This window comes from Ailuropoda melanoleuca, chromosome 14 (assembly GCF_002007445.2).
Source record: "Ailuropoda melanoleuca isolate Jingjing chromosome 14, ASM200744v2, whole genome shotgun sequence".
NCBI lineage: Eukaryota > Metazoa > Chordata > Mammalia > Carnivora > Ursidae > Ailuropoda > Ailuropoda melanoleuca.
In genome coordinates this window covers 9,195,249-9,219,788 of record NC_048231.1, presented here as the reverse complement: position 1 = coordinate 9,219,788, position 24,540 = coordinate 9,195,249, and the positions used below count along the sequence as shown (strand labels likewise).

At 44.6% G+C, this 24,540-nt stretch overlaps 2 protein-coding genes across 2 annotated transcripts in view; one reads left to right on the top strand and one right to left on the bottom strand.

Moving 5' to 3' along the window:
* Window positions 1-5,969: 5,969 nt before the first annotated feature.
* PLEK2 (pleckstrin 2) lies at window positions 5,970-20,285 on the top strand. Its single transcript, XM_034643036.1, has 9 exons — window positions 5,970-5,975; window positions 7,482-7,754; window positions 11,004-11,185; window positions 12,314-12,405; window positions 12,673-12,860; window positions 13,095-13,196; window positions 14,685-14,768; window positions 15,698-15,776; window positions 16,480-20,285. The coding sequence occupies exons 1-9, from the start codon at window positions 5,970-5,972 to the stop codon at window positions 16,605-16,607; spliced, it is 1,134 nt and encodes a 377-aa protein (XP_034498927.1). The 3' UTR covers window positions 16,608-20,285.
* The window catches only part of EIF2S1 (eukaryotic translation initiation factor 2 subunit alpha), a 17,012-nt gene continuing 12,220 nt past the window's right edge, over window positions 19,749-24,540 (bottom strand). The window contains exons 5-8 of the mRNA XM_011232138.3: window positions 23,854-23,960; window positions 22,028-22,125; window positions 21,194-21,337; window positions 19,749-20,294 (exon numbers count right to left, since the gene is read on the bottom strand). Of these exons, the coding sequence (XP_011230440.1) occupies window positions 20,169-20,294; window positions 21,194-21,337; window positions 22,028-22,125; window positions 23,854-23,960 (475 nt within the window). The 3' untranslated portion in view covers window positions 19,749-20,168. The remainder of the gene's footprint in view (window positions 20,295-21,193; window positions 21,338-22,027; window positions 22,126-23,853; window positions 23,961-24,540) is intronic.

Below are 24,540 nucleotides of genomic sequence, written 5' to 3'. Positions count from 1 at the left end.
AGCCCAGAGTACAGAACAGTCATCACCCGTGAGGGTGAAGCAGGAGACGGGCAGGGGCATGATGGATTTGGCTCTTACTCCCGCCCAGACACGAAAGAAGCAAAGCTCCAGGCAAAATACAGGGCACTCACTTGGCCTGGCTTTAAAGGAGGGTGAGGGGGAAGGAAGCAGGATCAGCATGGGCAAGATTGCTTTTCCTCTAAGAAGACGCTGAGGCCCTTCAGGCATTGCTGCCTGCTCACACATCCACACATCCGCTCACACATGCTCACACATCTGAGGATGCTCTTAGAAAATGACATGGCAATGTTAACACACTTTGGCCTAAAACTTTCCTTTGTCAGACTCTATACCACGGAAATACCATTAAAGCTTTATGAACAAAGTGTTATTTTTGTAGTGAAAAAAACTGGAAACTACCTATATGTCCCCACGAATAAATGACGAAGTATATTATAGTTATGCAGATGTTTAAAATGCTTATGATATGATCACCCAAAGAGTAAAAATATACAAGGTATTAGGAAAAAATAGGCATAGAAGAAAAAAGTCTAGGAGTTCTGCAGGCCAGAAGTCTGAAATCAAGGTGTTGGCAGGGCCATCCTTCCTCTGAAACCTATAGGGGAGAGTCCTCCCTTGCCTCTTTTGCTTTGGTATTTGTAGGCTGTAAAAGGAAAATCCAGATTTTTCCTTCTCCTGTAGGGAAAAACTTTGTTCCTCCCTGTTGTTTCTTTATCCTGTGAGTCTCCTTTACTTTTACACAGAACACTGCCTTTTTGACACTGCTGGTCCCCAAATGTGTGGAGGTTTTTCCCCACACCAAGCAATTCTCTGTGACACCAGCGGCATGTCCTACCATTTAATTCAATTCTGACACTGTCTACCTGGAGAGAGCGTCATGTCCCACTGGTCAAGGGATCCGTCCCACAGGACTGCCCCCCATCACCCCCAGTCCACCGTGCCCATACTTCAGACACTAGTCACAAGCCCAGGTTATCACTTGTGGGTCTGACCAACGGGCTAATCGTTTGGATGTTCCAATGACCCCCTTTTCCATTTCAGTTAATTTGCTACAGTGGCTCACAGAACTCAGGGAAACACGTTTGCCAGTTGACTACAGGCTACAGTAAATGATACAGATGAACAGCCAGTTGGAAAAGCTGTGTAGGGCAAGATATGTGGGAAGGGGCGTGGAGCTTCTGTGTTCTCTCCTGGCATGCCGGTCTCAGTACCTCCATGTAGTCAACAACCCAGAAGCTCTCTGAACCCCATACTTTTGGGATTTTGTGGAGACTTCATCACATAGGTGTGATTGATCATTAACTCCATTTTCAGCCCTTCTTGCTTCTCAAGAGAATCAAGCCTCTAACTGTGACTTGTTCTTTACGATGACCAGGCTTCGTCCAGGAACCCACCCGGAGTCACCTCATGAGAACAAAAAATGCTCCTAGCAGCCAGGACATTGCAAGGGTTTCAGGAGCTCTGTGCCAGGAATGGGGGGCAGAGACCAACATATATATATGTTCACCATCATCTCACACATGCAGTTCTCGGCATTCACTGGCTTGTGGAAGCATCACTCCGATCTCTGCCTCCGCCATCACGTGACCGTCTTGCCCTGTGTATTTCAGTGTCCAAATTCTCCTCTTTGTATAAGGACACCAGTTAGTATTAGGGCCACCCTAATACAGTATGACTGCCTCTCATCCTGATCATATCTGCAAAGGCCCCATTTCCAAACAAGATCACATTCGTAGGTACCAGGGGTTAAGAATTCAACATACCTTTTGCGGGGGACATAATTCAATCCATAACAGGTACCATCTTGCTTCTTTGGGGTTGTAGGGTCTTGGGCAAGAACTTTCTGGGCCTTAGTTTCCTCATCATTGAAGGTATGAGGTAGTATGGGCTTTTTCGAAGGGTCCCTCCAGCTATAACATTCCATGCCTCTTAAGCCCAGCCATGGAGTTGCTATCCCAGCTTATGGACTCTCCTCCCTCCCCCTAAAGGGATTCTAGGGATCCTAAGCTGCTCGTGGTCCCACTGGCCTCTGGCCCCGGCCAGCCGTTTGCAGACCAGGAGCCTGGAGGGGGAAGAATCTGCCCCGGTAGAGGGAGGCCTGGGATATTTTTCAGCTATACCACTGTGGTTTTGGTCTCTGACCCCCTTTACCTGGTGACTTTGAGCCAGTTCCTTGTTTCCTCTGAGCATGGTGTGTTTATCTGTAGACTGGGGGTAATGGTGTTCTTCCTATTTGGTGGGTTGTTACCACAGCCTCCAATTGAGCGGCCTGCTCCAGGCTGGCCGCTTCGTCCAGCTGTTCTGCCACAATGGGGTCGGGGTGATCTTTTCAACATGACAACCCAAGCTTTTCGTCATCCTCTAGTTAAAAGTCTTCAAGTCATCCTCCCCTCTGGCCACAGTAGAAAGATCAAACTTTCCAAGATGGAGCCTGAAGCCGACTGGAACCGCGTCATTTCCCATGTCCTTTGCCCACAGGCCTCTGCGCCGAAGCCATATAGAACCACTTGGAGTTTCTCAAAAGTGGAAGTGGCTCAGGCTCTCCCTTCCCTGCCTTCCTGGCCTGGCCGTCTCCATTCAGCCCTCCAGACTCAGCCCTCGCATCAGCTCTTCGGGGAGCATTCCTCACCCCACTCAGCCTCCTTAGCCCCCTCCTCCAACGGAGCTGCTTTTTGGGGTTTGCATCGTGACCTGTTCTACTTCTCTGGTTCTGTGACACTCACCCCAAAGCTTAACATCTTAAAACAACAAACACTTATTATCTCACACGGTTTCTGAGGGGCAGGTATTCAGGAACATCTTAGCTGCGAGATTCAAGTCTCTCAGGAGGTTGCAGTGAAAATGTTGCCCAGTGTGGCAGGCTCCTGAAGGCTTGGCTGACCGGACGATCCAACTGCAAACTCTTTCACATGGCTGCTGGCCGGTGGCCTGGGCTCCTCCCCTCTCTCCAGGCGCTGGTCATGATGTGGCAGCGAGCTTTCCCCAGACTACATGGTCAGAGAGAGAGTCCCCAAAACCGGAGCTACAGGGTCTTTTATAACCTAATGTCAGAACTGACAAATCATCCCTCTGCCATGTTCTCTTGGTCACACAGACCAACCCTTGAACAATGTGGGAAGAAACTATATAAGGGTGTGAATATTAGAAGGTGGGGATCCTGGGTGACCCCACCAATCATCTGTCCTAGAACTTATCACACTGGCTGCCATCACTGTCTGTCTCCTCCTCTGTCTTAGGTCAGAATCTTCTTCCTCTTTGTCTCCCTGCTGCCAGCACAGCGCTGGCTGTAGTAGTCGCTAGTCATTGTTGAATGAATAGATAAATGAATGAATGATTTCCCTAGTCATCTCATGAGGATTTTTGTCTACTTGAATTTCAATTCATTTTCCATTATAAAAATAATAATGCTTATTATTAAAAAAAAAACTAGAAAAGTACTCACGGCCATAAATTGAAAAAATAAGTTTTCATTCTTGTTGCCCTGTATCCAATCTTAGTCCTTAAAGATGATAACTATTATCTTTCCTGAGGTATCCCTTCAGAAATTTTCTGAAATAACTACTAGAGTTATTTTTAGGTACCATATGAAAACATGTAAGTTAAAGTGCTTTACCTGTGTTGAAGACCATGGGCGCTGTGATTCTTGGTAGGCTCAGACTGCTGGGTTTGACCTTGAGGGTTCCACCAGTGACCTTTCCTGCCATCTGTTAGGATTGGAATCCCTCCACTACAGCCACAGTGGGCATGGTATTGTTACACAGTTAGAATATTTTGCTTTATTTTATTAAAAGCAATGATCCAAAGTGTCTTAATACATAAAACCTTTCCATATGCTAGATGATTTATTCAGCACACATCCCAGAAGTGGAATTATTGGGTCAAAGAATTTGAACAGTTTTTATGAGGGTCACCAGCTGCTTCAGGGTTTCTGCCTACACAGTAAATCCTTTCTCCTCAGTCTTTCTCTTTAGACCCGTCTCCTTTGCTGTCAGGATTCATAGTTGCTCATAAACACATTCCACTCCAGTGAGCTTGAACAGAAGGGGATTTCATGGAGGAATATTAATTATTAAGTAACTCAGGAATATTTGGGAGGGCCAGAGAACCTGGCTGGGATGCTATACAGCCAGGAACGATGTAGCTGGACAAAAATACCCAACAGCACCACCAGATATTTCTAGTGGAAGCATCACTGCTGACATTATTTGCCGTTTGCCCCTGATAGCTCTGGAGACTGGGTGTCAGAAGGACCTCTTCTTCCAACACCACTCTTGCCCAAAATTCCCGTCTCCTCCTGTTAGGTGGCTGCCAGATAGGCATCAGTTCCCCATGCATGGGAGTGGCAGCTACTTGGTCACCTATCTGTTGCCTTTGTGCCAAGGATTCTGGGAAATGTAGCGTTTTGTCCAGGAAAGTACAGACTCCATATTGGTTTGTCCTGTTCAACATCTGTCGGTGACACTTTTCTCTCTGATATCTCCAAGCCCCATTCCTCCTCTCCCTGTTGTTTTAGTTTGCTAGAGCTGCTGGAACAAAAATACCACAGACAAGACAGCTTAAACTGAGATTTGTTTTCTTGCAGTTCTGGGGGCTAGGGTACAAGTCAAGCTGTCAGCAGGTTTGGCTTCTTCTGAGGCCTCTCTCCTCAGCTCGCAGATGGGCGACTTCTTGCTGTGTGCTCGCATGGTCTTTCCTGTGTGCATATGCCTCCCTGATGTCTCTCTGTGTGTCTAAGTGTCCTTTTCTTATAAGGACCCCAGTCACATTGGGTTAGGGCCCACTTAATGACCTCATTTTAACCTAATCACCTCTTTAAAGCCCTATCCCCACATCCAGTCAACACTGGGAGTTAGGGCTTTAATATATGAATGTGTGTGTGTGTGTGAGGGCAGACATAACATAGCCCATAACACCTGTTTTAAGTTTTAAGATGATTTCGCCCTCTCCCCTTCTCCACCTCACACCTGCTCCCATTCCATCAACTAGGATTGCATTCTCTCCATATGAAATCTTTTGACCCAGCAATTTACTGCAAATGCTGCTCCAGGAGCCCCTCAGTAGGGGGTCATCGAGAAAGGGGACCCAAGTCTGGGCCACGTGGAGAGCAGTAGAGAACCCCAGCCTCTGAGAAGCTGGAGCTAAATCTTTTTTTGTTTCTTTAAACATGTCTACCCACGTCAAGAACAGCTGTCAACCGTCATGTTACATGTCGATCCTGAGTACAGGACAGGGTGGAGAGAGCAAAACGTAAAATTCAACTTGACTACGAGAGTCATCTCATGCAAACAGCCTGATTGCCATGCAGTGTGATAGCACTTAGGCATGTTAATAAACTCTTGTCAGATTAACATGGTTAGAAGTTTTATTTAGCTGCCACAGTAAATTCTGTTTGGGCACAGCCCAGTGCTCACTTGTCAACTCCTTCTACAACTTTTGGTTCCCTAATAGCACTCACTGCACACTGAGCAATCACAGTACCGCAGATGTGAGAACTCAAGGAGCTTTCGAAAGGCATCAATGCTAGGAAATGTGAGGAAATGCATGAATTGGGGAAATGGTCTCCGATTCAGACAAAGCGCATCTCTCTTAGTTAGAGTCCAGTCCTTATTGGGCTCTGCTCTGGGAAATATGCCAGGAAAGTTCCTTTCATGAGTGTGTACTAAACCCATTCCTTACTGATTGCTCAGTAGACATTCCCTCATCTGTTGGTCTGTTTTAGACATAGGCTCTTTGCCTTTACTTGACTATCCTGTTTGTTGGCTCTGTGACCCACCCAAGAATCCCCCCAAATACCCTGCCTTTTAGGCTTGTCAGACCAGACTTAGCAAGATTTTTAGGGTCCTTAGCACTGGTAGACTGTTTGTGGCTTCAACTTTACAAATTGCCTACATCCTTTGACTAGTAACATTCTTTCTAGGAATATATCCTAAGGGGGAAAAAAATCTGAGATGCAGGTCAGAATTTATGTGCAAGGATATTCACTGTGGAATTGTTTATAACAGTGAAAAAACAAAATAACCTCAGCTACAAACAATGGGAGATTGACAAGCAAATGTTGCATCCACCTAGTGGTTATTAAAAACTATGTTGTAAAAAAATGTATTGGTGTGAGAAGATGCTCAGCAAAGCTCAACAAAACAAAAACTAGATAATAAATAACTATAGGTAACATGGTCCTGATTTTTTTAAAAATCAGAAAGTAAAAACAAAAAGTAAAAAAAATCAAGAGGAAAAAAGACTATAAGAGGGGCGCCTGGGTGGCACAGCGGTTAAGCGTCTGCCTTCAGCTCAGGGCGTGATCCCGGCGTTATGAGATCGAGCCCCACATCAGGCCTCCTGTGCTATGAGCCTGCTTCTTCCTCTCCCACTCCCCCTGCTTGTGTTCCCTCTCTCGCTGGCTGTCTCTATCTCTGTCAAGTAAATAAATAAAATATTAAAAAAAAAAAGACTATAAGAAAACACAAAGTGTTAGCAATGGCTGTCTCCTAGTGGTAGGACTTTCTCTTCTGTATACTGCACAGGTTCTTTCAAGGTTTATAATCACAAAAAAGGCCAACTGGGAACTGGAAGGTTAATGCCAAAGGTCTTGTTACTAACTTAAAAGAGATGACAAGGAGATCCAGACAGATGATGCTTTTTTCATGAAAATGAAAACAAAAGGTACGATTTTGAGCTGGATCCTTTGGCTGTTAAGGACGTTATTAGGGCAATTGGTGAAACTTGGGTGGAGGTTGTGGAATTGATGAAAATAACACATTAATGGAAATTTCCTGATGTTGATGGTTGCGTTGTGGTTGTGTTGGAAATATTCCTCCTCCCCTTTTTGTAGGAGATACACAATAAAATATTCCAAAGTGGTGGAGCATCATGTTAAAAATTTACCCTTGAATGATTCTGTTAAAAAAGTTCTTTAAGGGGCGCCTGGGTGGCCCAGCGGTTAAGCGTCTGCCTTCGGCTCAGGGTGTGATCCCAGCGTTATGGGATCGAGCCCCACGTCAGGCTCCTCTGCTATGAGCCTGGTTCTTCCCCTCCCTCTACCCCTGCTTGTGTTCCCTCTCTAGCTGGCTGTCTCTATCTCTGTCGAATAAATAAATAAAATCTTTAAAAAAAAAAAGTTCTTTAAGACTATTCTTCAGCTTTTCTCTGAATTGAAATTATTTTATTTTTTAAAATATTTTATTTATTTATTCGAGAGAGAGAGAAACAGAGACAGAGCATGAGCACAGGGGAGGGGCATTGACGGAGGGAGAAGCAGGCTCCCCGCTGAGCAGGGAGCCCAGCTCAACTCTACTCAGGACTTGATCCCAGGACCCTGAGATCATGACCTGAGCAAAAGGCAGACACTCAAATGACTGAGCCACCCAGGTGCCCCTGAATTGAAATTATTTTAAAATTAAAAAAACAAAATGAGGGGTTTATTTTTGTTTTTTTAAAGATAATGCTGTCCCCTTTTTGGACAGCTGATTCCACGGCACACTCTGGCTACCTGGACCATTGGGACACTTCTCCCTGAACTCAGTGTTGTCCCCTCAGCCACCTCACTGCAGGGCTCTCCTGTCTGTCCTCAGGGTCACATTGTCCACAACTGGAAGGCGCGATGGTTCATCCTTCGGCAGAACACGCTGCTGTACTACAAGCTTGAGGGGGGTCGGAAGGTGACCCCTCCCAAGGGCCGGATCCTTCTGGATGGCTGCACCATCACCTGCCCCTGCCTGGAGTATGAAAACCGACCCGTAAGTGAAGGCCCCTGCTTCCCCCCTCCCCCTGCCTCGGACCCTCCCACCTCTGGCCTCTTTGGTGAGGGGGGTGTGGGCGAAGAGCTGAGTTATCATTGAAAAACCTGAATCCAAGTCCTGCTGCACTACGTACCAGGTGTGTGACTTCGAGTGAGTAACTGAACCTCTCTGAGCCTTAGTTCCTCATCTATAAAATGGGGTAGAATAATGACACGTCGCTACCTCCTGTGATTGTGTTGGGGATCATGGTGGAAGGTGATGGTCTGTCAGAGCACTTTGTTGGCTCGGAGGCACTACACATATGGGAGCAATTACTCCTACCTTGGAATTTAATATGGTGGCTTCCGTCCCCTGAAGGGGGTGTGTGTTCTAAAAGTCAGTTGCAGTTTCAACCCCATCATCAAAAAGGTATCTGAATCGATCATTTTTGAGGGTCCGTTATGTGCCAAGAAATTTGCTAGGCTTGGAGGAGTCAAGGAAGCAAATGGTAAGAGTGTTTTTCCTTGAGTTATTAATCTTATCATGAAAGCAAGTGGTTAATTGAAAAACATTCAGAATTCCAAATGTCGGCACAAACATGATTAGCTGTAGAAAACGCTGTATTCCTGAAGAGGAGGAAGATGTAATTAGAGGCTGTCTGAGTCAGGTACAGCATCAGGAGGAATAGAGATTTGGCAAAGATCTGAAAGAGGAGAGAGGCAGACATTCTGGGCAGGTGGCAAGGCTTGAGTAAAAGTGAGGGGCGAGATAGATTTGGAGAAAACAATGGCCCGTGTGGCTGAAGGGGAAATGTTCACTCAGGGGGCAATGGGAGATTGGCTGGGGCCAGATGGAGGACATAGGGAGTCATTGAAGGTTCTGAGAAAATGGATGGGTAAAAAACACTCAGGAGAACTAAAATGAGGAACTACTCTCTGTTCCTAATAAGTTACTAGATCCATAAAGAAGGGATCTTACATTTTCTTCTTTCTCTTTTTCTTTTTTATTTTTTTAAGTATTCTCTACGCGGGGCTTGAACTCACAATCCCAAGAACAAGAGTTACACGCTCCACCGACTCAGCCAGCCAGGCACCCCACCATTTTCTTCTTTCTTACCATGTTTTTCTTCTTTGACTCTTCTAGACCAATTGACAAGCCTTCTAAGTATGAGAAAATATTCATGACAGTCCATTCTGGGTGGTGGGTTTCCTGGTATTTGTTATGTTAACCACTGTACTCTTTTGCAGTTTTGAATCTTTCTCAAGAGAACAAAGGGAGTTGTTAAAAAAATGAGGATGAAATAAGGCAAGAAGTAGGGGGACCTTGAGAAAACATTGTGAAGGAAATGTCCACAGGACATGGTTGACTGGATGTTGAAGGTGAAGGAGAGAGAGGTGTTGAGTGTAATTCCAGCCTAGGAGGCTGCAGAAAGGCAATGTCCTACAGCTTCCTACTGCCAACCTGCAGCTGCTGCTGATGAAGGGGGAAAAGTCAGGTGGGGCAGTGTTCTGCTGCTGGAGAATGCCCAGCCTGGGCAGACTGGGGCTGCACCTTCCTCCTTGTCGTGTCAGAAGACCAAACACGGTGTCTGGACCCAGAGCAGATGATTAGCAAATGTTTGCTGAATTAATGTTTCAGAGAGAAGACAAATTTACAGATAAGTGAGATGATTTGAAGAGGGAAAAACCCTACTTTTCTAAGTGAATTTAAGACTCTAGTTCTCAATAAATTATACCCCAGAACTTGTAGGTTAACTCGTTGACCCAATGCCCCTTAATAATCTTTAAGGAATGGTAGAGAGTGAAAGTGCTGATCTAATGGGCTGGACATAGAAAGACTTTCAAAAAAGGACATAAGTTTAATTTGCTAACTGGAGTTGTGAGCTTCATGTTAATTCCCAGACTGTCGTCTGCCCGGTTCATGAGTCCTTGAGCTGGAAGAGGTCAAGAGGAGCCTGTAGGTTCACTAAGAACAAGTTATAAAGTATATATATGTGTATGTGTGTGTGTCTATATATATATATATATATATATATATATATATTTTTTAGGGAAGCTATAAAAGAGTATGCCTGGATTTCGCATGAAATTTTATAGTCTTTCCTGAAATTCTTTCATGAAAATGTTGACTGCCGACAGATAGAGCGGGTACGGGGAGCTGGTTGAATTTGTACTCCCACAATGCTGGTGAGTGAGTCAGTGTTAACTTGGAGGAACAGATTTGTGGTACTCTTCGGGACTGTGAGCCAGCCTTGTCTTATCACCGTTTTGCTGTTAGTTAAAAGGAGGGATGTTAAGTTTGCAAGTGAAGCAAGTTGGGAAATAATACATTGGAAGCCAGAATGGGAATGAAAGAATGCTGTTTCCCCAGCTGTTTCCCCAGCTGTAGGCCCAGTCTACTCAGAAGGACATTTAATAGAGTCAACATCCAAATCCCATAATGGTCCAAAAGAACCCCTCGATGCACATTTAAAGAATGGAGGAGATGTGGCCTTCCTGAAAAGGACTCTTGGCTGACAGCACAGAGTGTGCGTCCACAGGGCCATCAGTCAGTGTGGCCTCGGGCTGTCAGCCCCGTGCCACCCCATGCCCCTCAGAGCTTTCCCGGAGCAGCTGGTTCCGTTCCACGGCTCATAGCTTCTGAGAATGTTGACCAACGGCAGACTGTGTAGTGGAGCGTGAGTTGATTAAGAGTTTAAACCGTGCCCTGTGAGAAGTGTGTGAAGGATCGGGGTTGCTTGCACTAAAGAAAAGAGCATGGAAGGGAGGGTAAGGAGCAGTGCCGCCGAGGTAGGGGTTCATATCCCCATATGACAGATGAAGAAAGCAAGGCCCGGTGGGGTTCCTTAATGTGCCCAAGCGTCCATAGCTAAGTGGCAGAGCTGGGATTTGTGTTCAGATCAGTCTGCCTTGAAAGCCAGTGTATTTCAGCACAGGGACTGTCGTGGAAGGTAAGGTTAGTCTGTGAGGTTCTCAAAGGCAGAATCGGAGCAGGGAGGCCAAGAGCCCAGGAAGCAGTCCCTATGCTAAGTGGTCCGTGCCAGAGGGAGAGCTTGCCTTACGAGGCCACGAACCTCCTGTGGCTTGAAGTGTACAAGGGGATCTTTGAAGACCCCCCCACTGGGGTGTGGCTGAGGGGGTTGGGCTTCGACAGCCCCCAGACCTCTGTGTCCCGGGTTTGCTGTGGGCCTGTCATAGCTGCCCCACCACCGTTTTCTTGCCTGCTGGGCCTCTGCGTGCTGGTCTGACCGGCTGTCTCTTCCCACAGCTCCTCATTAAGCTGAAGACTCGAACATCCACCGAGTACTTCCTGGAGGCCTGTTCCCGAGAAGAGAGGGACGCCTGGGCCTTTGAGATAACTGGGGCTATTCACGCTGGGCAGCCGGGGAAGGTCCAGCAGCTCCATATACTGAAAAACTCCTTCAAGCTGCCCCCTCACATCAGCCTGCAGTGAGTGCCTGGCCCCCGCCCCTTGCCCTGCCTGGCTTTGCTGCAGCCTCTTCTTTCTGTGTGATGCAGGGAGGGGGGCTCCGTGGTTGCTGCACAGGCCTGTCTGGTAGCAGCCCTCAGGCCCTCCCTACCTGTGCTGCTCCTCTGAAACCTCTTGGGGCCTCTGCCCTTTCGCCCACCTCAGTGTCTTGAGACCCTCCCTGCAGTTTCAGCCAGGGTGCCCAGGGCTCCGTCACAGCCCCCCGGGGATCTCCACTTGCCACGTCACTGGTCTTGTTTGCAGCCTGGTGGCAAGAGTGATGTGTTCAGGTGGCAGCTGCATTCTTGCTCTGTGAGGTTCCACAGCCAGCCATTCATTCAGGCAACAGTTATAGAGTGCCTACTGCATGCCCCACACTGCACTGCTAGGTACCCAGGAGATGCAAATGGGAATACATCAGATCTCATCTCGGGGGCTTTCCCACTCAAGGACATAGATAGAAAATGAGAAAAGATCTTCCATTGGTGGCAGGAATCGTCTCACAGAACAGAAAGCAGGGCACTGGTGGAGGCAGCACTCCAAAGTAGGAGTTCCATCACGGAGCCGGTTACATGCGCAGGCAACACCCCCTAAGCTCCCAGGTAGCAGAGCTGTTACACCCGTCAAAGACACAGGACGAGTCCCTTTGTGGGCTCCCAGATTGCTCCATGCCAGGCGCTGAAGTCTTGCTTGTGCAGCAGGGTCGCTGCTAGACCATGGTGAGTGCGGGGCGATGAGCAGCGCGGGCAGGAGGGGGTTCAAGTGATGGGTGACTTTGAGAAGTAGCTGGAGGAGATCACACTTTATGGTCATAGAGAATCATTATTGTACATTTTTTGCTCTAAAATTAAAAGTCACAGCTCTTTAATTTTGCTACAGAAGTAGTCCCTGTCTCATATAGAAACAACAGAGCATTTAGACGAGCAGAAGAAAAGAAACGTCTTAAAATCCTACCTCTCCAGTTCTGATGCAGCACGAATACCCCCTTGCTTGGTGATGGGTATCATACCGTTGCCCCTTGCTTTATACCCTTGGCCGCAACTCTTGGCCCCTCCCTCATAGTGTTGGTGCGATGAAGGGTGCCTCTTCTTTGTTTTCCTTCTGTGTAGCCGCATCGTGGACAAGATGCACGACAGCAGCAGTGGAATCCGGCCAAGCCCCAACATGGAGCAGGGAAGCACCTACAAAAAGACCTTCATAGGTGAGCCTCCCCTCTTGGGGTCTGGGGCAGGCAGTGGGAACTGGGACCGGACTCGGCCATGCCAGCCCTCCTGCGTTGAGGCCAGAGCTGCCTGTGGCCAGCGGGCTGGTCTGAGATGGCCACATGTGGGTGTGGCCTTGGGTCTGCTCTTAGGTAGAGCCCAAGGCTGCCCAGGAGGGTAAGGTCAATGAGGTCACAGCCAAACACCCCCAGGGAGTCTAGTCTGTAGCCTGTTGTCTGACTGGGGCTGCACTTGCCCCAATGCAGGCTCCTCCCTGGTGGACTGGCTCATCTCCAATAACTTTTCTGCCAACCGTCTGGAGGCCGTGACCCTGGCCTCCATGCTCATGGAAGAGAACTTCCTGAAGCCAGTAGGTGTCCGAAGCATGGGAGCCATTCGCTCTGGAGACCTGGCCGAGCAGTTCCTGGATGACTCCACGGCCCTGTACACTTTCGTAAGTTAGGGAGGGAGTTCCTCTTGCCATGGGGGCAGAGAAAGGAGGAGGTAACAGAGTGAGGGCCGGGGGTCCACAGTCATGCGCGAGAGGCCTAGGGTTTGGGGACCTCTTCTCCCCCCAGGTGGAGTGAGGTTTCCGAATCGCGGGTTTTCCTTTCCCTGTGGTAGCCCCCAGAGCCTGGAACTGGGACTTTTTTTGGTAACACAGTCCTTGCTCTTTCCTCCCTGCTAGGCTGAGAGCTACAAGAAGAAGATAAGCTCCAAGGAAGAAATTAGTCTCAGCACTGTGGAGTTAAGTGGCACAGTGGTAAAACAAGGCTATCTGGCCAAGCAGGTATGCCTGCGTTGGAGAGGGGGGAGATGCACAGATGCCCCCAGAGGGTGAGAAGGGCTGAGAGTGCCTGAGGGCGGGTGCTCAGTTCCAGCAGAATCTGCTAAAGCAGGAACCAGCGGCAGCTGCCGGGAGCAAAGCAAGAGGCACGGACATGTCCCTTCTCTCTCTCTCTCTCTCTCTTTCTCTCTCTCTCTCTCACACACACACACACTCACACACACACAGCGTCCCAGACACAGAGAGGTGCAGGGGAAACGTGCACATGAGTCACGATCGCAGTCCCAGGGAACGGTGTCTGCAGCACCACCCACTGCATGCACTGGGCTGCAAGGGCCCTGCTTTGCCGGGCTGGTGTTTCGCATTTGCTGGCCTTCAGCCCCCTGACGCTTCCTGGGGTCTCTGCCTGCTTCTGTGCGACACTGCACACCTCCCTCATACACTTTTCGAACAAAAAATGTCTTTTGTCCACCTACTGCGGTGGGTTGAAGATGACATTCTGTAGTGTAACATCAGTGTTTAAAAACTGACCGTGGTCCCTCCTGCTAACCATGTCTGGGGGAGCATCCTTGTCACGGGCACACCTGCGTGCCTGACACACAGGCTGGCCTGCGAACAGAACCACCATGTCCCAGCACAGGACGGGTAAGCGGACCTTCCGCACACCACTCATGTTGGTGCATATCCTGCACACTGTGTGAATGGGCGTGTCTGTCCAGTGGACACACGTGCTGCTCGGGGCCATTCCCACTGGTACTTGGGGCACACGGCTGTGTCGTCTGCTTCTTGCATATCACGATCCCCATCTGTTCTTAGATTACTTACCATGCATGCGACTGCCTCTCTACCCCGAGGGCCCCGCCGCTCCCAGGCCTGATGGGAGTCTAGTGAGGGGAGGTCGCCTGCGGGGCAGGCCGGGAGGATGGTGTGGGAGGGACTCTGGAGGCTCCCGGCTAGAGGGCTAAGGAAGCGTGATCTTGGGGGTGAAGCCAAAGAGAGTCATACACATCAGTATCTTACACATTTAGATTTTAACATAGAATTGATCATTTCTTACTCTTTCTGATGCAGAATGCTGAAGTGGTTTTTACTGTCGATGTGTGCACACACATCCATGCAGCTGTAGGCTTGCTTTTGACACGTAAAAGTCAGTGTGCTTGGGTTCAAGTTTGCCTGTGAGCTCTTAGTCCAGTGGACACCTGCTGCCTCCCCGTCCTTCTTACACCCTGACTGGGTCTGGGTAATGCTCCCCTTTTCCTTCAGTGCTGACCCTCTTTGGTTCTGTCAACTCGACTAACTGTGGCAGTGTTTTTGCTCAAGTGTCTCTGAGCAGGGAGGTCCACGTCACCGTAATCCTTGGGTCTGTAATCCAGCAGACTCCTTCCGGAAAGTAGTCCATTGTAGCAAGTTGGCTTGGGCATTAGACGCGTGGAAGTGGGAGGAAGGGACAGAGCTGTCACAGATGAGCCTTGAACCCTTTCTTTGCCTTAGGGGCACAAGAGGAAAAACTGGAAGGTGCGGCGCTTTGTTCTGAGGAAGGATCCGGCTTTCCTGCATTACTACGACCCTTCCAAAGTGAGTGCCGCGTGTCCACTTGGCACCCGAGTGTGAGGCTTCAGACACTTCACTCCCGAGCGTACCGGGCAGCTGGCTCTACTTCCTTCCTTTCTCCCAGCGTCCCTGCCCTCACTTCTGCTGTGCTGTGCCTTGTCCTTCCATGCTCCTAGCTATACCTAACGGTCTGATCATTTCTTTCTTTCAGCATGCTGTTGCCTGTGCAGAGGGTTATCATTATTTTGAGAGGAAAGCATCTTTTAGTTTCTCCAAAGCTTTTTGTGGGGCTGGGGAGGGTGGGGTGGGCTGATAAAGGAGACTCCTAACGGGTGCTCCCCAGCTTCTTCACCCCTTTCTGTGCGGAGACACCATGAATTCTGCCCCTCGACCTTTGTACCCACTGATGTTGTGGAAAGTTTCTTTTATCATGTACTGTTTAAGCCATAATTTACTTATTTTCTTTTTCTTCTTTTCTAATCAATCAAAGAATTGCTACTCTGAGTTTCAGATAATAAGTATTATTGTATGATAAGTTGATCTAATTCCAGTCAAAAGCAAAGATAAATGGCCTTTGAGCTGGCCTGTCCAACCTTGTCTTAGATGTATGATTTTCATTCAGTTTTTTGAAATATTGAAGCTTGTCAGGAATCCCCAGCCTAAGGGGAGCACCTGAAGGAATGACAAGGAGCCCTCTGGGACCTGGCAGACAACAGGGAGGGCCGAGGGCCAGGGAGGAGTGTGGCCCTGCTGCCGCTGGCAGTGAAATGAAGCCCAGACTTCCTTATGGTACATGTAACGTGACCATGTGATGTCCAAATTCAGCTTCCTGTATTGCAGATGACTCTCACTGGCTTCGTTAGCTGGCCCGAGGGTAGTTACAGGCAAGAGGGCAACTCCTTTCTCCCTTTTGTGCATTCACTGTGCCTCATCAGGAATTCTTTCTGCTGCAGGAGGAGAACCGGCCAGCGGGTGGGTTTTCTCTTCGTGGTTCACTTGTGTCTGCTCTGGAGGATAATGGCGTACCCACCGGTAAGGTGCAACTCCGTGCTGGCCTGCAGGCCTCGGGGTGCTCCCGGCTGCACTCGCAGCGGTGCTCTGCTGATGGGCTGAACCACGGGGGCCTGAGTAGGTCTCAGTGAGACAATGAGTATGTTTTAGAGCCGATTTCAGAATGAGGGAAAGGGGCATGTGGGGTCTTCTTAGTGTTTTCACAACACAACTAAATAATCTGTCTCTGGTATTCCTCTTTCCCCTCAGTTTCTGTGCTTACTGGCAGGTAAGCTTCCACCTAAGAATAGTAGCCTACACAGCGCTTAAGGGTTAGCAATACACTCTAACATCTATTAGCACACTAATTTCACAATAGCCAGCTAAGAAAGACCGTATTATTCCCATTTAATGGATGTGGAAATTGAGGTTCAAAGAAGCTAAACAAATTAAAGTCAAGTCCCAAATCTGTGCCTACTTCTCTCTAACATAAACATCCGGGATTCTCAGATGCGAAGGGAACTGTAGGTTTGTAGTTAGTGTAGGCAGTAGGCCAAGAGGGCGTAGGGGAGGGACGGGGAGCGGAAAGGTGGAAAAGAGGAAAGCGGGCTTCTGGTGGGATTCCCTAACCACATACATTGGTATTTAAGAAATACTTCATTTGGTGTATTTTTGTTCGTGGCTCAGTTCATTTCTAGCTGAAAGCAGACACGGATATTCACTCACGAATTTTTCTTCTGCTTAGGGGTTAAAGGGAATGTCCAGGGGAATCTCTTCAAAGTGATTACCAAGGAAGACACACACTATTATATCCAGGCCAGCAGCAAGGCTGAGCGAGCTGAGTGGATTGAAGCTATCAAAAAGCTAACGTGACGAGGAAATGTGTTCCTGAAGGAGCAGGACAGGATTCCTCCCCCCTACCAGATGGTACAGACAAGATTTCCTGCAGAATGGGAGTGTGTTAAGACTTTTAGCTTCTTTGTATATTTTGTATGGCTTTGCAGTTCCTTAGATCACAATTGGCAATGGTGCTGTTTCCTTCCCTGTCTTCCTGTTAACAGCCTGGAAATGCTAGAACCGCCATTAGGCATCAGCATTCTGGACTTTCACCCATCCTCACAGCTAGTAGGTGTCCCTGTTGTAACACCAGCTAGTCATATTATAATACTAAATAAAACACTAGTCTCATGTTGGCTCCCTGAAGTGCTGTCAAAAACTAACTCCTTCTCTGGAATTAGTAAAAACTGACATGTTTCTAGCTATTAGACTTCCTGTACAAAGTTTTATAGTTTTCAAAGGTTTTTCATGCTTGAGGCTATACAAATTATTATGCGAGATTATGAAAACATCTCAAGTGATCTCTGTCACTAAGACATGCTTCATCTTAAAACAGGAATGGTGGCAAAATTTTGAACATTGTCTTGCTTTGAAAAATAAGCCTGCATAAGCATATACACTGCAGAAATCATGGACTCAATTGGAGAGACTAGTCACACATACAACAGAGTAAAATTACCACATTTCTATGAAAAGTGGCAATTCAGAAAAAGATGCAGAGCAGGACAGAGAATGATGGAAATGGTAAAAGAATTAAGGAATGACATTTTGGTTTTTAAGTGAACCTTAATTGAGACATATAGGTACCAAGAAGCTTCGCCAGTTGGGAGGTTAATCTGAAGTAGTAAAAGTCTGGATCATACAATGTCTTTAAAAACATTTTTATTACTTTCAAGTTTATACAGTAATCTGGCACAAGCTACTGCCAGCATTCTTGCCAAGTACAAGTGCTCAGACTTCCTTTAATGAATAGATATGTAACTTACATTTAAGGGGAGTAGATACTTCCAAAGAGCTTAAGGAAAAATTTTCCTTTTAAGTAGTGTGAACTGTGTCCTCTTAATCTTGTCTAGAATACCTGAACTGAATGATCAGGAATTCCAAGCTAATGAGGTTTTATTTTATTCCTTACATTGTAAGAGACTGCCTTTTAAAGCACCATTTTCCATTTGGCATTTCACCAAGGTCTAATGTCCCTGGAATTAGTTTCTTTATTGCTCTTTGAATATCAACAGGTGTTTATCTAAATTATACTGCGTTTGGTTTGATGGCTTGACTCCAAATTGGCACAATTGCACCCTGTTCTGTATAGGGGTATCAGAATCTTCGTGTGTTGAAAAAGTAGATGGCAACTACTTAGACAACTCTTGCCAGAGTACTAGTACTTGAATTTTTAAAAATCCCAAACCATTTTAATGGTTCTTCACACTGAAGTAGCTAGGTCAAGTGTTTGAAAGGACGGCAGCTGAGTAATTGCCGCGACGCCTAGCATGTGTCTGTAGCTTCTCACTAAATGAGCATTATCCATGTACATACTGGTTGTCTTGTTTTGCTATAAAACACAGCGAATGAAAATGTTTCTACATTCCCATTTTTCCTCAGCTACTTTTGCCTTTCAATTACAATTAAACAAGACCCAAACTATTGCTGATTTTCAGTTGTTTCGCTTTAACTCAGGCAGAATGGGGAGATGAAATTGTCAATTTTTAATTAAAAGTCTTTGTATGGTGATCCAAGATTTGGATAAACTGGTCAATTGTCTTTGTCAATCTGTTCCTCAGGTTACTTGGAGCAGGGTGTGTAGCTTGTCCTCATAGTTGAAAGTGGTATTGTTAGGCCAGCAGGTATGTATGCTTTAAGTTTAATTCTCTCCTTCATGGTATCAGTGAGTTATTTAATTTTTTCTCTGGGAGGGTCAGAAATTTTGCAAAACTGTTGTGGAACCGAGCAAAGGCTTGCATGGGATAAAAATCACTCACCATGGAGGTCACCAGTATTTTGCAATGGTTATGCCTTGAAGTGTAAAAAACTCAGTAAACAAAGTGGAAATTCAATTCCCCTGCCTACAACAAACATTTAAAGAGCACCTGTTATATTTTGAGGACATTCTTGATGCCACAAGCTTTATAGACTTGTTTTCTGACTCCTCAAAAAGACCGAAGTGAAAATCACGTGCCAATTTTGAGTACACCTAGATCCTCCTCTACACATTCCCAGGATGGCAGGTACTAGCAATGGTGGCTACCTCGTGGCAATAGCCATGTGGTTATGCTTTTGGATTTAAAAGGCTAGTAGAGGCTGCTAAATTAAACAGGGACAAACCTTCAAAATAGGCATAAACTGTCTCACCAATACACTTCTATTTTCCAGTCCCTTTAATATTGAATTAAGTCTAGTACTCAATTAAGGTGGGTTAGGTTTAATCTTTTAAGTATTCGAATAGCTATTCTTATGAATAATCAATAAATCTAGTACCTGAAGTACCCTAAGAGATTAAATTTATGAAACAGACCAAAGTAACTCAAGACTTTCTACACCCTGGATAATGTAGCTGTAACTTCAAACCATGTGTTATCTATGAAATTTATTTACCTTTATTATTTATTTACCTTTAGATTCATATACCTTTTAAACAATTAGCTCTTAAACATAAAAATGATGGAAATGTAGAAAAATCATTGTAATTGTGTTTAATTAGATCCCTATTCCTTATTAAAGAGCTGAAGCTCTATGTGGCACCTACTGAATGTTAATGGGGGGGAAAAATAAAAAGTTGGGCAATGATATCAAAGTAACTAGGAAGCAGCATCTTTAAAAACAAAACGAAACACTTTACCCCCTGAATTACAAACTCAGGGCAAGCAGCTTAGACCAACAAGGACCAGTGTGATAAATTCTCCCTCATACCATATATTGTTCTCAGTCTCAAACTGGTAAAAGGCACACATCCTGTGTAATATTAAAACAGACATTTTAAGGCTTTTTTCCCGTAAGAGTCAACTTCAACTGTGGTTAAAATTATTTTCTCTACACTCTCCTTTTGAAAGGATCTGAGGTATAGATCCTTTGGTCACCTGCCCTTGTATTTCTACATCTAGACTAAAATGAAAATAATACAATTAGGGTCTTAGTAATCGTAATGCTTTTAACTGGTGACAAGAAGGAAGAAGCCTATAGTTAAATATCCCAGAAATTTATTTAATGTTTGCTTGATACATTTTATATAGAAAGGTTGAGGCTATTTGCTTTGGGTGCCCCTGGTAAATCTCAGGGAGGCACTGAACTACAAAGGGTGCCAATCTGGAGACATCAGAAATGGAAACCACAAGCCCAATTTTATGACTGTTTCTTAAAGATTTGTCTCTAAGTGAAATTAGGCCCACTCCCTTAAAAACTGCTGAATGTTGGAGCTCTTGTGTGAAAACAGCTGACTTTTAGGAGGGCATGTCATGTTTTGGTCTGTTGGAACATTAAATACTTGGAAATAAAAAATATTCAGCTTTGAAGTTTTCAATACTGGAAAACTTTCAAGTCTAGGGTTTACAGCCAGAAAGGGCTGCTTTGTGTTCCTTAAACTGGACTCTGTTTCCCACAAAGTTAATCTTCGGCTTTGGCTTCCATTTCTTCTGCATCATCATCTCCATCCACTTCTGCATTCTCTCTTTCAAGCCTCTCAAGCTGCCTTGCAAGTTCGGTCTCATCTGTATCTGTGACCACTTTAGGCTGTGGAAGCAGAGGCATAATTTCAAAGTGAGGCAGTTCAACAGTATACAAGTTCCATTTCAATACTATTACTGCCTGGTATTTAAACTCTTAAAGGAACACTTGTCCTTTTAACAACTCTGCCATATCTGTTCATTTTTTGAGTGCAAATGCATCATTAATAAATTCTATTAGATAAACAACGGGAGAAATGTATGAGAGTAACACAATATAGGAAAAAGAAATATGTGCGTAGTGAAACAGAATATTCCTGTAGTCATTTCTATAAGTCCAAACTGAAAAAAATACAAAAATAATTTCAGTGGCTGCATCTCTCAAACCCACAAGATGTCTTGTAAAAATGCATCTTCTGCATTCAAAATAAATTATTTCTTTCTAATTAGGTTTCATTTTTGTTGAGATAAGGAAAATACAGACTAATGTTTCTAATCCTGAGATCAAATTTTAAGCCTTCTACATTAAATTCTGACAATAATCAATCATTCATTTTTGTTGCCTTATTTTTTCCTTTGGCGGGGGGGGGGGATAAACCTAACACCATCAGTGACCTTAGTCACAAATAACCATCACATGACAGTTCTCATTTACTTATAAAAAGCCCTTCTAGGACCCTCTGAGTCAATGATTATTTTAGGCTCAGCAGAGTTATAATCCTACATATATATCTCATGTTTTAAAAGGCAGTGATTAAGTATTTTAGAATGCAAATCATTTAGATGATTTAAATTTCTTACCCATCTATCTATCTATCCCTCTATCTAAAGTAATCTCTAACCCACATGGGGTTTGAACTCACGACCCTGAGATCAAGAGTCGCATGCTCTACCAACTAAGCCAGGCAGGTGCCCCTAAATTTCTTATATATTTTAAGAAAAAGGCAGGAACACTATAGATCTTACCTCCATTTGAACATTGAAGACACCCCTCTTTTCCTCAATCTTTTCTTTTATAACAGCCATAGCTTGATTGAGAACAGAGAGGCCTTCTGTTCTCTCCAGGGTTGTTGTTGTCATCACATACCGAGGAGGAGCTATTAGATTAATCTAAGGAAGAAGACAAAAATTCAATGATGAACATACCTATACAACACAAAACTATCAGGATGTTTAAGAACTCCTTTGCTATTCTGCTGCCTTAACAAATCACCCCAAAACTTAATTTCCAATCCTATAAGTCAGCAATTTGGGGGTGGTTTGTTAATGTAGCAAAAGCTACATGATACAGTGATATAATCCAGTATAAACAGTCCCCTGCAATACCGAATATGTAGAATTATGACTTCCGGGTGTCTTTGGTGGTTAAAATAACTGTTGCCATCATCAGCATAATGGGTAATTTGTCTCTAAAACAAAAATTCTTATTTGGTTCTAAACTAAACTGATGGAAGAAAATCTAAGAGATTCTGAGTAACAACCATCTGGTTAATTGTACTGCTTAAAAGACTCAGACCAAAACTCCTAAAAGATCTGTGTGAATACGAGAGAATATGTTACCCTTGTCAAGGTCCTAGAAGCATTATGGACACAGGAACTCTTTCAGTTTAGCACAGCTGGCCCTCTGGCAATAAGTACCAATAGAAATCTTTATCCACTGTGATAGTAGCAGTAACATCCCTTAGACAACATCACCAAGAGCCATTTTTCCTAACACTTGTTATAAAATATGATGATAAAAAAAATCTGATTTGGCTTAGGTTGGTATTTTAGCAGGGAGAGAGAAAATGGACTACTCACCTTAATGGGCATGGTTTCTGTAGAACAATTCAAACCCGCTCTCAGGGCTTCTTTTACGGCATCAATGCCTTCATAACCATAACAAGCCACTTCAATATCTAAAATTACAGAAATTAAAAAACTTATACCAAAAAATGCAAGAAAGTATTTAAAGGCTTAAAAGAAATCAGAGATGCGGCAGATGCACTAGTATTCAAATACTTATAAAAGTTTTCATCACCCTTTCACAATTAGAAATCTACCTCAACTATTAACTTTAATTATAAATTATCTGAGTATGCAGTGAAACTGTATCTTCTCTTACACATCAAACCCCTGAATGACAAAATTATAAAAAAAAAGAAATTCAACAAACACCATGACTTCTAGCTATGCCTGGGTTAAAATTAAGATTCTAACCTCTCTGTGCCTCGGTTCCTTATTTGTAAAGTGAAGAGGAGGAGTGTGATAAAGACTGAGTGAAACAATGACTGCAAATTGTTTAGAATGGTTTAGAAATTGCACACCCTCTGCACAGTGGTTCCACTCTTAGGAGCCTACATGACAGAACACTTGCACAACTGGGTAAGCGTCTATGTTAGAAGGCTGCTAATTTGTAGTGTTTTTAATAGTGAAAAAAATGGTAGAACCTAAATGTTTACCAAGAGAGGACTGGTTTATTGTTCTATGAAATATTACACTTCGCCATTAAAAGACTGAGAAAAAAAGTCCCACGTTCTGCATGGAAGGGCTGCCATGATACACCAAATGGAAAAAGCTAGCTGAGGAAAATTTTGCATAGTATGATCTCATCTTTGTAAAAGCAAGAAAAATTATGTCTGAATGTAAACAGCATATATTCCTATACAGTATATGTGCATAAGAAATGTTTGAAAGAATATACTCCAACCTATTATTAACAGTTGTTAATCCAGAGGCACAGAAGGACAATACTGTACTTTTAGAATATTTTAAAGTATTTACTAAAAGAAAATACCACACCCTTAAAAAAAAAAAAAAAGGGCTGGGCGCCTGGATGGCTCATTCAAGAGTCTGCCTTCAGCTCAGGTCATGATCTCGGGGTCCTGGAATCGAACCCCACATCAGGCTCTCTGCTTGGCGGGGAGTCTGCTTCTCCCACTCTCTCCCTCTCTAATAAATATATAAAATCTTTAAAAAAAAAGAAAAGAGGGGCGCCTGGGTGGCACAGCGGTTAAGCGTCTGCCTTCGGCTCAGGGCGTGATCCTGGCGTTGTGGGATCGAGCCCCACATCAGGCTCTTCTGCTATGAGCCTGCTTCTTCCTCTCCCACTCCCCCTGCTTGTGTTCCCTCTCTCGCTGGCTGTCTCTATCTCTGCCGAATAAATAAAATAAAATCTTTAAAAAAAAAAAAAAGAAAAGAAAGGACTAACTTAAGGCTAGCTATGCATAAATGACAATTTTCACTTGTGTCAATATATACCTTTTATGATGGTTCAGTAGAAGCAAAAATAATTTCTTAAGCTTTTCCTATTATAAGAAATAGAAAAACTTGCAGAAGTAGCAACATATTCTTTGGTAATGCTCATTATTTAACAGTTTTCTGGTTCATGCAAAATATATATAATATATATATTCTAAAAGATTTTTATTTATTTGAGAGAGACAGAGGCAGCGAGAGAGGAACATAAGCAGGGGGAGTGGGAGAGGAAGAAGCAGGCTCCCTGCTGAGAAGGGAGCCCAATGCGGGGCTCAATCCCAGAACACTGGGATCATGACCTGAGCCAAAGGCAGACGCTTAACAACTGAGCCATCCAGGCACCCCAGTTCATGCAAAATATTTTAAACAACATTTAAAAAATCACTTACCTGCTCGAATTTTGACAGCTTGTGGTGTCAAACGCCTATTAATATTGTTAATAAGTACTCCCCGTTCATCTTCATTCAGATCTAAACTATCCAAAATAGATGGGTCTCTAATTAAAGCAAAACAAAACACAGACACAAAAACACAAAAGGCCAAGGTTACTTTACAGATAACTGTGACAACAAACACAACACCACAGAATAATGTTTAAGGGCACAAGCTTTAGTGTCAGAATTGAGTTCAAATCTTAGCTTTACACTTCGTTAACTATGTGTTTTGGGGCCTTTCCAGACCATAGTTTCCAAATTGTAAAATGAGGATGAAAACTGTACATCTCATTGGCTGTGGAATTAAATGAAATAACGCAAGTAAAGCACTTAGCACTACTATGACAAACAGAAAATACCCGGCTGATTATTCTTTGAAGAAAAATTTTAGAGATCTGGCTAAAGCAAGGAATTTAAAAATGTCTCCTAAAATACTGGACATCCCACTATAATTAAACATTTCCATGCAATTAGCAGTCCCTGCTTCAAGGAGCTTGAAAAGAACAAAAACATACAAGCAAATTTAAGATAAAAATGCATCCTCAGAAAGCTGGGAGAGGAAGCTATTACTTTCAGTTAGTGGGCTCACAATGGGCTGCATGGGCTCAAGTGGCATTTCATCCGGCCCTTCTGAGTGCCACA